Genomic DNA, 14,353 nt, shown 5'->3' on the forward strand with positions numbered 1-14,353 from the left:
TAGCCTAATGATATGAAATTTAGAGGCTCTTAATACGGTATAATACCAAAAATCTCCTGTCTTTGTTATTCAGTTCGGATACTGTTCAACGTGTAATTAGATGAGTAGTTTTGATTTAGACGCTAGAAGATACGTCTTTATTCTGTGGTGTAATGGATGGAATTCCACAGTTGCCACCTTCAGGTTCAAGTTGTTGGAGGTGAATGCACACACAAAAGTAACGGATGCCATCGTATGTACCTGAGGACCGCCTTCTACCCGTGTTCAACTCTTGAAAAACCCGTCAAGTACGAGAAGAACTCACCAACATCTGAAGAGGGTTCTCATTTTACCATTATTCCCAATAAGCGATCCGTAAAAGCGAATACAGGGCGATATTAGACGTTTATTGAAAACTAATCATCATTTTGTGCTGAGAAATTAGTATCTGGGGTTTGAGACGATGATCTTTCTAACTAAAATATTCTCAGACCTCTACAGAAAAATTTTTTCGAGAAAACCTTTTCCATTTCTACACAGTTTTTGAAATATTATAATAAAATTTCAGTTCTAAGTTGTTGGTAAATTTGAACATTTAATTTATGATATAAATGAAATCGAAGAGCAGAGAAAACTGAATATGATGTGGAATTCATAGACAAGTTTCATCATTGAACACTCAGAAGAAAATTTCAAATATAAACAGTGTTTTTTTTAGAGCTATAGAACTTTAAATTACAATAAAACATCGATGGATTATTCGATTGACATGAATTTTATTTATCCGCAAGATAATCTTGTGGCACTACATTTTAAATATGATTTCTGGCATTTGACCGCCACGGCTGGCTCGGATGTAGTCCAATTTTCGACTTTTTCCAACATTTGTGGCCGTATATCGGCAATAACACGGCGAATGTTGTCTTCCAAATGGTCATGGGTTTGTGGCTTATCCGCATAGACCAATGACTTTACATAGCCCCACAGAAAGTAGTCTAGCGGTGTTAAATCACAAGATCTTGGAGGCCAATTCAAGGTCCAAAACGTGAAATTAGGCGGTCACCAAACGTGTCTTTCAATAAATCGATTGTGGCACGAGCTGTGTGACATGTTGCGCCGTCTTGTTGGAACCACAGCTCCTGGACATCATGGTTGTTCAATTCAGGAATGAAAAAGTTGGTAATCATGGCTCTATACCGATCACCATTGACTGTAACGTTCTGGCCATAATCGTTTTTGAAGAAGTACGGACCAATGATTCCACCAGCTCATAAAGCGCACCAAACAGTCAGTTTTTCTGGATGTAAGGGTGTTTCGACATACACTTGAGGATTAGCTTCACTCCAAATGCGGCAGTTTTGTTTGTTGACGTAGCCATTCAACCAGAAGTGCGCTTCATCGCTAAACAAAATAAAATGGACGTAGTGCGCGATACGTATTCCGCACAGAACCATTATTTTCGAAACAAAATTGCACTATTTGCAAGTGTTGTTCAGGCGTGAGTCTATTCATGATGAATTGCAAAACCAAACTGAGAATAAATCACTTGACAGCTGTTGAATCGGTCGCCATCTTGAACAGTAATGCCAACTTAAAGTTATATACCTCGAAAAAAAACACCCGTTATTTCAATAGAGTTATTACTTAAATAATTGTTACAAATTTTGAAAATAGATATAATTCAAGTTCCTCTTAAGAGCGTAACAGGTAACAGAATTTGGGGTGAACAATATCTGTAGTCTCTTAAATCTCTGGGTAAGAGAGAAACACCAAAAGGTGTGTTAGGCTCCTGTGACACAGAGCAATACATAAAGATAAATTTTATGTTAAAGGTGGATTTCAATCGACTACGCTCATTCCACTCGACAATTGCTGTTTCGTAACTTTGCAAGTGTATTTACGACGTGTCAAAGAAGTATTTCAACAAGTTTCACTGGTGTAGTATGGTGGAAATTCATAATCGATTCATTAACAATGCCAATAAATTTTCAATAAACCAGTTATAATAGTTGAAGTACTTCGGAGGTTGGCCGAATCGTTGTTAACTGGTTTCAGAGACAATTTGTATGTTGTAAAATCGAACAAGTGAAACATGTTTCTGCGTGTTTTATAAAGAGGTAATTGCCGCATTGAACATCTCAGTTATGGCCGAGAACGAATTTCTTACTTGAGTCTAGACTTATTCTTGTTTCTAGATAACAAATAAAGAATTATTTTTATTTATATTGCAACACTTTCCGTTTGACTATAACATAGGCGTACAACTTTGCTTCTGCCGTGTTGTTCTGAAATTTGAGGCTTTATTGTAGAAAACTGGTTATATATTCATGATTCAAAGTATTGTCCATCGCTAGACACTACTTTCTTTCATCTTTCGGACAGCGTACGAATCCCACGTTGAGAAACTGGTCATCTTTTGAAGCTATCCACGAATCGATCCAATTTTATACTTCTTCATAAGACCAGAAGTGCTGGGCAACCTGGCCGTGTGCCAATCGACTAATATTTCGATGGCGTTATGTTGACAAATAAAGGGTGTTTCTTTTAGAGCTATAAAACTTCAAATTGCAATAAAACAACGATGGATTATTCGATTGACATGAATTTTATTTATCCGCAAAATAATCTTGTGGCATTACATTTTATATATGATTTCTGGCATATGACCGCCACGACTGGCTCGGATGTAGTCCAATCTGGAAGTCCAATTTTCGATGACTTTTTCCAACATTTGTGGCCGTATATCGGCAATAACACGGCGAATGTTGTCTTCCAAATGGTCAAGGGTTTGTGGCTTATCCGCATAGACCAATGACTTTACATAGCCCCACAGAAAGTAGTCTAGCGGTGTTATATCACAAGATCTTGGAGGCTAATTCACAGGTCCAGAACGTGAAATCAGGCGGTCACCAAACGTGTCTTTCAATAAATCGATTGTGCCAAGAGCTGTGTGACATGTTGCGCCGTTTTGTTGGAACCACAGCTCCTGGACATCATGTTTGTTCAATTCACGAATGAAAAAGTTGGTAATCATGGCTCTATACCGATCACCATTGACTGTAACGTTCTGGTCATCATCGTTTTTGAAGAAGTACGGACCAATGATTCCACCAGCCCATAAAGCGCACCAAACAGTCAGTTTTTCTGGATGTAACGGTGTTTCGACATACACTTGAGGATTAGCTTCACTCCAAATGCGGCAGTTCTGTTTGTTGACGTAGCCATTCAACCAGAAGTGCACTTCATCGCTACACAAAATAAAATGGACGTAGTGCACGATACGTATTCCGCACAGAACCATTATTTTCAAAATAAAATTGCACTATTTGCAAGCGTTGTTCAGGCGTGAGTCTATTCAAGATCAATTGCCAAACCAAACTGAGAATAAATCACTTGACAGCTGTTAAATCGGTCGCCATCTTGAACAGTAATGCCAACTTAACGTTATATACCTCGAAAAAAAAACACCCGTTACTTAAGCTTTTTGTATGACATCTACTCGGACATCTACGATCTATTTATTTCGACTACCACTTACCGCTACAACCATCTATTACAAAACGGAGGAAGCAAAGTTGTACACCTCATATTTAAAAAGATCACAAAAAAATTAATTGGGTATGCTGTAGGGCAAAATATAGAACGTTAATCGCTTCCCAAAAAAAAACTTTTACGGAAGGGTAGATTCAGAAACGAGACGTGAATCATAACGAGGATTTCCAGTTTTCAATCCAGTCAAATTCCAAACACATCAGTCAAGATCTAATTAACAGGGGAAAAAAAGGGGAGAGAGAAAGTCCTCAAAATAGCTTTCGCGTAAATCACAGCGCCTCTCCCACTAAACTTCTTTAGGTGTCCTGGTCATAGGGGATGAATAAAAAACAGTGACCCTCTATTCCCATCGATAGATGTTCAAATCGCAGGGATAGAGGGGGAGAAACGAAAATCATTTCTTTCAAGCATGATTTTGGCACGGCGTGGCGTCTGGAGAACGTGGTAAAGGATAAAAGAGGAGACAATGAGAACAAGTTTGGAATTGGAAATTCCTCCCGAATCTTATTTACGTTCCGAACAACTGAATTTCTCCTCCAAATAGAACTGTACTTTTTCCATGATATCTTAGAGCTGGAGGGAATTTTAATCGATTGAGTCTTTATTTTATTCCGAAAGCACTCCAGCCTTGTGACTGCAGGAAGTTTTATTGGTTACGTTAAAATGAGCGTAGTATGCATGTTCCCGGATTTATCAGGATGGAATGAAGAGATCCAGGGATTCCCCTTTTCTTGGAACGACTGAAAGGTAAATCGTCACACTGACATTTCCATTTCGTCAAAAACGATTCCAATTTGTAGTCAAAAAACGTTTTGGTTTATTATTTTCGATAATAACGTTTGTCTCAGAAGTTGTGTATTATGAAGGGTGTTTTTTTAGAGCTATACAACTTTAAATTGCAATAAATAACGATGGATTATTCGATTGACATGAGTTTTATTTATCCGCAAGATAATCTTGTGGCATTATATTTTAAATATGATTTCTGGCATATGACCGCCACGGCTGGCTCGGATGTAGTCCAATCTGGACGTCCAATTTTCGATTAATTTTTCCAACATTTGTGGCCGTATATCGGCAATAACACGGCGAATGTTGTCTTCCAAATGGTCAAGGGTTTGTGGCTTATCCGCTTATACCAATGACTTAACATAGCCCCACAGAAAGTAGTCTAGCGGTGTTAATCACAAGATCTTGGAGGCCAATTCACAGGTCCAAAACGTAAAATTAGGCGGTCACCAAACGTGTCTTTTAATAAATCGATTGTGGCACGAGCTGTGTGACATGTTGCGCCGTCTTGTTGGAACCACAGCTCCTGGACATCAGGGTTGTTCAATTCAGGAATGAAAAAGTTAGTAATCATGGCTCTATACCGATCACCATTGACTGTAACGTTCTGGCCATCATCGTTTTTGAAGAAGTACGGACCAATGATTCCACCAGCCCATAAAGCGCACCAAACAGTCAGTTTTTCTGGATGTAACGGTGTTTCGACATACACTTGAGGATTAACTTCACTCCAAATGCGGCAGTTTTGTTTGTTGACGTAGCCATTCAACCAGAAGTGCGCTTCATCGCTGACGTAGTGCGCGATATGTATTACGCACAGAACCATTATTTTCGAAATAAAATTGCACAATTTGCAAGCGTTGTTTAGGCGTGAGTCTATTCATGATAAATTGCCAAACCAAACTAAGAATGAATCACTTGACAGCAGTTAAATCGATCGCCATCTTGAACAGTAATGCCAACTTAAAGTTATATACCTCGAAAAAAAAAACACCCTATACCTATCTTTTAATTTTTTATTTTAAGACCTAGAAGATGTGACATGTGAATGGTCGAAAGCTTGGCTAAATTTAATAAAGAACTTAAATAAGATCCTTAAGCGACTTTCTACCCGATAAATAACTCCTTTTATTCAGTTACAAAGTCGATATTTCATTCCCTACAGTTTTGGAACAAACTTCAACTTGATGACTTAAAAAATCAAAAATGTCGAGTCAGCTATGAAAAGAGTAGTTGAATGATGTGTCATTTTAATGACAGTTCAGTTCACGAAACCGATTGCGCCCTAGAGGCTTATGGAGTTTAGTGTTTATAATTCAGTTGGGATGATGCATTAAGTTCAAATAGTTCGCAGACAACGATATGCCGTGCAATAGCAGAATGTGAGGAAGGTTAACCATGCCTAAATCTTCGGAATAATGTATGACTCACACTGTTAACTGAAAGCAAATCAGTTAATCGAAACTGCTAAGAATAACATTGGAACGTTATTGAAAAAACTATAACGAGTGTTTCTAAGAATACAATTGCCAGAGGACTTGAGAAAAAAGGTGTATAATATCGAGAAACAGAAAGAATTGTCAAACTCATACACCAAATCATTAGGCTCAAATATCGAGATATTGCCGTTCTTTGAAGCTTGAAGTGATCGCCATGACCCACACTGGGAAGTTAAAAGAAACTATGAATTTCACAACAATGTGAAATTGAAGTAAAAGGCCACATGGAAACAAACCATGGACCTCAACATTCAATTTGAAATGAAAATGTTGTTCCTTATAAAATTTTATACCTGTTCTGAAAAATCGCCGTAAACCATATTTTCTTTTTAAAATTGTATGAAGCAATTGATGCCAAACCTTTTGAGACATACTTTGGTTCCGGAATCATTCAATATTGATAATTTACATCGTAAAATGTGTACATGATATCAAGAAATGTATAAATCGAGATCATTGCTTATAGCATTCCGAGTAGCATTCCAACTGTTTATTACGTGAATCTCGATTGAATACCAAGCAGAATCCTTGACACCCGTAAGGACATGTTTTCAAGATGAATTTTTTAACTTACCAGGCAGACATTGATAATGGGCCTCCAGATACTTATGTGTTCCAGGACAAGGGTCTCCAAACATACTAGTGGAGGCAGGTATGCTACAGTTTTGGTTTTGCGTACACCTAGATTAAATCAATGAGTTGAAACAAGGAATACAAATCAACATATTTCGTTCCTTGTTTCCGACAACACTGTATGTTATAAGTTAAAAAGAAAAAAATAAATAAATAAACACTAACCCTCGCACTTATAATGAACTTCTAAATATTTTGGTGTCCCAGGACATGGATCATCCATAAAAACACTACAATTAATCGGTATTGTACAGTTTTGTCTGAAAGCGCATCTGAAAATAAATCTTGGTTTAAAAAAAATTACAAGAGAACGCACAATGAAGCTGCAACTTCCCTTGAAGAAAAGCAAAAAAGAAAAATTTTCAGATAAAAGATTTTAGGAGGAACACATATTACTTTGTTCAGTGGAGTGGAAGACATGCTGTTAATCTGAAAATATCTCAGCGGAGTCGACCAAAAAATGAGCTCTTTAACGTTCTAAACAAAAGCACGCTTTGATTGATGATAAAACAGAAAAATGTTGTAACTTCTATAACATACATTGTTGGCAGAAACATGGAATAAGCAAACATGAAAACGACACTGGAACAAATTTAATTTTTTCTATCAGAAATTAGTAACATTCACCGATTGATTTTTTTGATCAAAAAAATCCATTATAATTTTTTTGTTGTTGAAATGGATGTTGATGAAAACTAAGCACACACTGGACATTTCACATCGCAAACATTGCAATAAGTTAGTCACAATTTAATTATATTAATCACAGACACAATCGAGTACAGAATTCTCCAATGAACATCATCATCTAAAGTTCTAATTTCATGGAAATAATTTGAAATATGTAAAAAATATAATATAACTCTTCTGGACTCGATTTTAACAGATAAAATGCAGAATCATTCTACAACTTTTCCTAGGAATAACATCGTAGAATTGCAAAATGACCCTGCATTCGGAATTCTAAACATGGAAATAAGTGTAAATGTTGAATAACTTTTTTCCATATGAAATTCATTGAACACCAAGCTGGATTTTCAACCTACCTTCCATGAAGTACCCTCAAGGATTTGGGCGACATACAGTTAACACTCCAGTCTGTGTGTCCATGATCGTTACAAATGGCTATCGAAAACCTTCCATAGTTGGCCCTTATCAATTTTATCAATTCTCCGTCCTTACATTCTATCTTCAAAATTTTTCCTTCACAAGCGTAAGCTGTTTCATATCGATAGGATCCTGTAAAAGAAGAAAAAAACGTTCAGTAAATGTCGATTAAAAGTTTTTTGAAACGTGCACGCCAAAACATGCAGGAAAACTCAATTTAAAGTTTAGTCATCCATCTTATTCACCGGACCTATTACCAACCGAATTCCCACCTCATAAACTTGAAAACTATGAAAAAACTAAAATTCCAACTTGAATTAAACGTATATGAAATCAAAGAAGACAATCGTAAATTGCTCCTTGTGATTTTATTTACGCTGAGAGAAGTGTTTATTTGATATAACCGAAAATGCATTATAGTTAATAAATCATTTATTGGATATATGGACGAACAAATATTAGTTTCATGAAATTCATAATTTATTTGAAATCCCACCAATAATCATCATTTATTATTACACTTCATTTATTTACGCATAACTTATATTAATAATGCTGAAGAAATATCCATTTGAAGGAAATAAATATAGTTGAGGTTAATATATCACTGAGTAATAATTAATAAACCTTATTTATATGTAATATGTATCCATGCTGAATAAAAATAATATTTCAATTCAGTAGTGGTTAACGTATTTCTTAGGTAATTATATTGGCTGTTTCTATTATCCGATTGTAAGGGTCTGAGAAGAACCGTTTGCCAAACTAGGTAAAATTTTAGTGTTCATATTGAGGGTATCCGGATTTGAACCCTAGTCATCTTGATTGCATATGTTCACTCTAACCACTGTCATGCCAACATCACTAATAACTAAGCAGGTACAAACGATCTAAAACCATAATTCAGTACTGTGCTGAGGCCATAGTAACACAGATTTTATGTTTAAAAAGGAGATTCAAATCAAAGGAAAAGTTCAAGGACAGATCCTTCAAGGAGATGCGCTTCTCTTTGAGGGATGTGTCCTTAAACTTTTCCACAGATTGGATCGCTAGAATTATGTTAGATTGTTAATTATTAATAAATCCTGAATAAGTGAATAAATTATTGAATTCTTGTGAGAGTTAATTCATAAATAGCAAATGTTTGTTAACTACCAGTTGAAAATTTGTTGACACTGAATTTATGTTATTTGTGAAGATAACGTTAGTTCATATAAATTATTTATCACCGAAATATATTGAATATTATCAAATACCTTGTGAACAAATATTTTATTCTCTATTAATAAACTTTTTCGAATGCATACTTTAACTATTAATGAATATATCAAATATAAATCTGCTGCAATAGTTGTGAATGAATAACCTCCAAATAAGTGCTTTATTAATAAAAAAATATGGATTTCTCTCAGTGTATAAACCACCACAAGAAAATTCGCTGATATCGAAAAACTGAACATTTAGTAACTGCATCTTCCTCTTCCACGTTGAAGTTGTTATCTCGGAATACCAACACCATTATTTGATGCCAATTCGTAAATTCACTTTGTGGAAAATTGAATTCCATTCCGGTTTGAAATTGAACTTTCCATCTGATTGATAACGTTCGAGGTTTGAGCGAAACCGTTTTGTATGCTCAGGTCTTTTTTTTTTTTGTTAGGTGGTATCAAATATGATCGGTGGAAACATTGAACCTTTCAAGGGGAATGAATTCCGAACTGAAATGAAATGCAGAATCAGACAGGTTTATATTTCGATAAGTTATTAAAATGCAAGTCGATGCGTCGATTGAAAAAATTTGTTTGAATTGTATATGATGAGATGTCTTAAATTTAATTTTTTTGTTAGATAATTGACCTAAGGGCATGAATGCCAACTGTTTGTATTAGGCCAATTGAGAAGTCTCCTGTCTGATGCACAGATGGCGGTGCTAGTATTAAATCCATATGATTTTTAGTTAGTACCAACCTTCAAACGATACGTGTCAAAATTTGACAGCAGTCCGACCCTTAGATTGTGAGATATTGCGTTGTGAGTGTAGCTACTTTTGTTATTTAAAAAAAGAATTTCGTGTGCTGATAAAATATTGCTTTTTGACGGGAAAAAATACAGTTGAAGCAAAATTTTAGCTTGATGAATAGTTTCCGGGGTCTGCACCAGGAAAATCAACTATCATTGATTGGTATGCTAAGTTTAAACGTGGTGAAATGAACACCGAAGACGGCGAACGCAGTGGAGACCCAAAAAAAGGTTGTCACCGACGAAAAAATCAAAAAAGGTCACAAAATAATTTTTAATAACCATAAAGTGAAGTTGATCGAGATAGTAGACATTGTGAAGATATCATCTGAACGTGTACATCATATCATTCACGAATATTTGTACATGAAAAAGCTGTGAAAAATGGGTGCTGCGCGAGCTCACAATCGATCAAAAGCAACAACGTGTTAATGATTCTGAGCAGTGTTTGAAGCTGTTTAAGTGCAATAAACTTGATTTTTTTCGTCGATATGTGACAATGGATGAAACATGGCTCCATAATTCCACTCCGGAGTCCAATCAACATTCAGCCTAGTGGACTGCACACGATGAACCGAATCCAAAGCGAGGAAATACACAAAAGTCAGCTGGCAAGGTTATGGTATCAGTATTCTGGGACGCGCGAAGTATAATATTCATTGAGTACCTCCAAAAGGGCCAGACCATCAACTGCGATTATTATATAGCGTTATTGGATTGTTTGAATGATGAAATCGTTGAAAAACGGCCCTATTTGAAGAAAAAAGTGCTATTTCACCAAGACAATGCACCGTGTCACAAATCAATGAAAACAATGGCAGAATTGCATGAATTGGGCTTTGAATTGCGCCTGCATCCACCGTATTCGCCAGATCTGGCCCCCAGCGACTTTTTTCTGTTCTCAGACCTCGGAAGAATGCTAGCTGAAAATAAATTTAGCGCCAATGAAGAAAAAATCGCCAAAACTGAGGCCAAATGTGAAGCGAAAGACAAATCGTACTACAAAAATGGTATCGAAAAGTTGGAAGATCGCTATAATCGCCCTCGAAGGCAACTATGTTGAATAATAAAATCGAATTTTGTCAAAAAAATGTGTTTTACTATGGTAGCCGGGGAATTTTCAATTGGCCTGTTTATATGCTAAATTTTACGCAAAGGTAGTAAATTCTGGATTGTGCAGTTTGCGGAAGTTCTGTTATTTTTTCGAATGTTATTGAACGTTTAACATTTGTAAAACTAGAGATGGAAATTCTGAATGTAAAACAAGTTCGAATGGATTAGTTTGCTCTCCGAAAAGTGGCGAATCCTTCCAAACAATGGTTCGGTTTGAAATTAATGAAAAATCACCGCAAACTAAATTTGTTTGTTTCTATCCAACGGAATTTCGGTCATCAACTGTTTTGATCACACAGTGTGTGTCGACAATTGATAGCGCTTGGCAAACAGACACGAGCCAAGCGTTTAATTCCTATCAAAACTGTTTAAAACACCATAGAACTAACACCAAATTAGTCGCTGTATATTTGATCAACCAAATTCATTGGACATTCGTTATTGTTAGTTTTATTTCGTAATTGGGCAAATACGGAAGAACCCCAAACATTTGCCGTTCGGTTTGGTGAAGTGTCAATAGGGGATGAACACGTTTAGTTTGAAATTAAATCAGTTTCAAACATTTTGTCACACATCGTTCAATCTGAATGTCATCCTAATGAATTTGTGAGAATCTGATTAATAATTATTTAGGACCAACTGTATCACCTCTTCAATTCCCAGCAGAATTCAAAAATGATGATTTTAGAGAGATATTAGGATGAACAACATGTTTGCAGAACTAGACAATTGATTTGATGTTCTTGTTTAAAACGATCATTATAGGAAATTATTGAAATGTTCGAGATCTCTTTGTTTCTTTATACTTACAAGTGTAAAGAAAGTATGCAAAGACTTGAGTAATATAATCGAGAAAATGAAATGAATATTCTCGACAAAAAGGCCATGAAACTATCTTATTTTGAAATTAAATCAGTGTTTTACATTTGTCACACATGGTTCAATCTGAATGTCATCCTTATGAATTTGTGAGAATCTACTAAATAATTATTCAGGACCAACTGTATAGCCTTTTTAATTCCCAGCAGAATTAAAAAATTATGACTGGAGAAATATTAAGATGAACAATATGTTTCCAGAGCTAAAATTCAATTGATTTGAGGTTCTTGTTCAAAACGATCATTATAGGAATTGATTGAAATGTTTGAGATCTCTTTGTTCCTTTATGCAAGTGTAAAGAAAGTATGCAAAGACTTGGGTAATATAATCGAGAAAATAAAACGAGCATTCTCGACAAAAAGGCCATGAAACTATCTTATAATTTATTAATTCATTATTTATGAATTTGCGCTCACACCTTTGTAGGAACGTTAATGTACCTCGTTAATATAAATTTAAGTAACTGATTCATTGCAAATTACTATGCAAATTTTTCATAGCAAAGGTCATTCCTTCTAAGAGTAGGTACAAAATTATTATCGACGATTAAACTAAGGCCTTGGCATGAATTTGAAATATCTTCTATTATTATTCGCTCATAAATCTAAGAAAACCATTCATGGCACTCTCGATAATATCTGCTTCATACATGGGGAAAATTCTAGTATTCGACGAAAATAACGAGGAATACAATACCTACTTTCAGTAAAAGGTGAAAGGTTAACCTTTGTTTTGCAAAATTTTTACCATTTTACCATGATTATTCGTTCTATCGATGATGAATTTCATTTTAAACTAATCCTGAGGACATAAAAAAAACTGTACAAAACATCTGCGGCATTTTTCGCTGCTATGAAGGAATGGGCCAGACCCGAAATGAAAACTACATAACAATTAAAATAAAGGAAATGGCTCCCATCTGTCGTGTTGGCTTGAAGCTCTAGAACTCCCAACAGGGAGCAATTGAGTTTCCTATCACGTACATGTTGTTTTCCTGTTGCATATGCGTTTTAAAGTTGAACTTCAATCTTCTTATCGATTCATGAATCGTATAAGCTTCTTTGTATTCTATGTTAGGTAATCAACGGACAAGTTAATAGATTTATTGATGCCGATTCATTAAATTAAAAGGAAAAAGCCATCTAACTTAACGAAAGGTCAATTTACCCACAACGGCACAAAAAGTTCATGGCCGAGACAAAGTTCATATTATTTTCGACATGGATCAACCCTTAGCTTACACTTCACTCAATAAGTCTCGGGCCCAACCAGTAAAAACTCGTCTTTATTTAAGAACACAGTCATCTTGGAAAATGATACAGGTACTAACTTTTTTGTAGAAAGATTGGTATGTGCTTTCGAAAAAGGCCTCAACCTCAGCAATCACTTGGTCTTGGAGCCAGAGTGCCCTATAAAGCCATAGCTTTTTTTCGAGAATAAAACTTTTTTCATCCATTATCAAACAGCAACATAATATGTAGTGCCAACAATATTTCAATAATACAATTATTTTTGTACATTTGTTCATCCATACTTCTAATGCTTTATCATATGTAAAAATGATTTGTTTCAAACAGGTTGAGATATTCGTTGATATAAAAATAAATCCTAAATCGATGAAGTGTTATAAAAATAGCTGGAAAATTTCACTGACCGACAGGAAGTCGAATCGAAATTATATTCGACTTTTTTATTTTTTTTTTCAGAATTTCACATCCCTTTGATTCGATTTTAATTTCACCTTTACGAGGCAAAACGAACAATACATGCAGGTAATCGTTTTCGAAGTGAATGAATTCCCCTGCTTTCCTTTTTTTCCCTTCTCTGAAAGGTACCGAACTAAATGTAATGTAATGATCATTGTAAGAACTTCAGGAACAGCCTCGCATGATTTCATGAGAATGTGTTAGAAGCAACCGATGCTCTCGAGTTTGGAGGTAGATTTCGGAATAACAAGGGTTCAGTTATCCTTTTTTTCCATCTTTTATATGAACACCGCCAGAAGAAATTAAGTTACGTGTAATTACACACCAAAAGGGGAGCAATCTTCCACATCTACTGAAATTATTATGGTACATATTTTCTGAATATTTCACACAATGAGGCAATTTCCTGGTTGTTACCCATGCGCCTGCATCACTTGATGATAATTTGAAATAGTATCCTTAGGTACCAGATTGCTCTATTTAATAGAACGCGTCAGAAATGATTTAGAAGTGGAACCTCAAAAATAATTATATCATTACATCTTTAGAACACAGCAAAACAATTCTAGAGATGATAACTTTATATCGGTCAATTCAGAACAGAAATAGCAAAAACAGGTTATTTTTATATCGGTTTTTAGTTCAGAACCGTTTCACAACTAGTATATTTCGACAACCCAAAGTTTGCTCTATTCAGTTATGGACAATTTATCCATATTATTATGAAAAAATAGCACAAACATTTCATGGGAATGATTTTATATTGGTTTTGTGTACATAGATTTCAGAACCGATTCACAACTGGTATATTTCAGCAATCCAAAGTTTACTATGTTTAGTTCCGAACTGGACAGATTGCTTCATGAAAATTGTCGGTTAAAATATTTATTGTTGTGTTGCATATATCTGAAATAATAGAGTTGGTCGAGATAAAAGTTAGTTCCGAAAAAAAAAATTTTCTTATACTCGAAAACAGCGAGGAAAATCGAAGGTTTGTAAGTTTTCCTGAGGCTTCGAGCGATTTAGAGAGTGGTCTTATTCTTGTCATTATGCTCTAGATGGTCCCGTTCAGGCTGT

The 14,353-nt window shown here is 35.3% G+C and overlaps 1 protein-coding gene across 15 annotated transcripts in view; it reads right to left on the reverse strand.

Annotated features, from left to right (window-relative positions):
• Positions 1–14,353, reverse strand: part of LOC123685603 (latrophilin Cirl) — a 188,938-nt gene that overhangs the window by 9,174 nt on the left and 165,411 nt on the right. For 14 of the 15 annotated variants that reach the window (XR_006748332.1, XM_045625312.1, XM_045625318.1 and 11 more), the window contains 2 exons: positions 7,499–7,691; positions 6,394–6,500 (listed from right to left, as the gene is read on the reverse strand). Coding sequence is in view for 14 of the 15 variants with exons in the window: in XM_045625312.1 (XP_045481268.1) it covers positions 6,394–6,500; positions 7,499–7,691 (300 nt within the window). In the remaining variant the exon portion in view is untranslated. Of the gene's footprint in view, positions 1–6,393; positions 6,501–6,617; positions 6,725–7,498; positions 7,692–14,353 lie in introns of all 15 variants that reach the window. The other variant, XM_045625311.1, reaches the window with a different exon arrangement.

The sequence above is a fragment of the Harmonia axyridis genome, chromosome X (assembly GCF_914767665.1).
Source record: "Harmonia axyridis chromosome X, icHarAxyr1.1, whole genome shotgun sequence".
Lineage (NCBI taxonomy): Eukaryota > Metazoa > Arthropoda > Insecta > Coleoptera > Coccinellidae > Harmonia > Harmonia axyridis.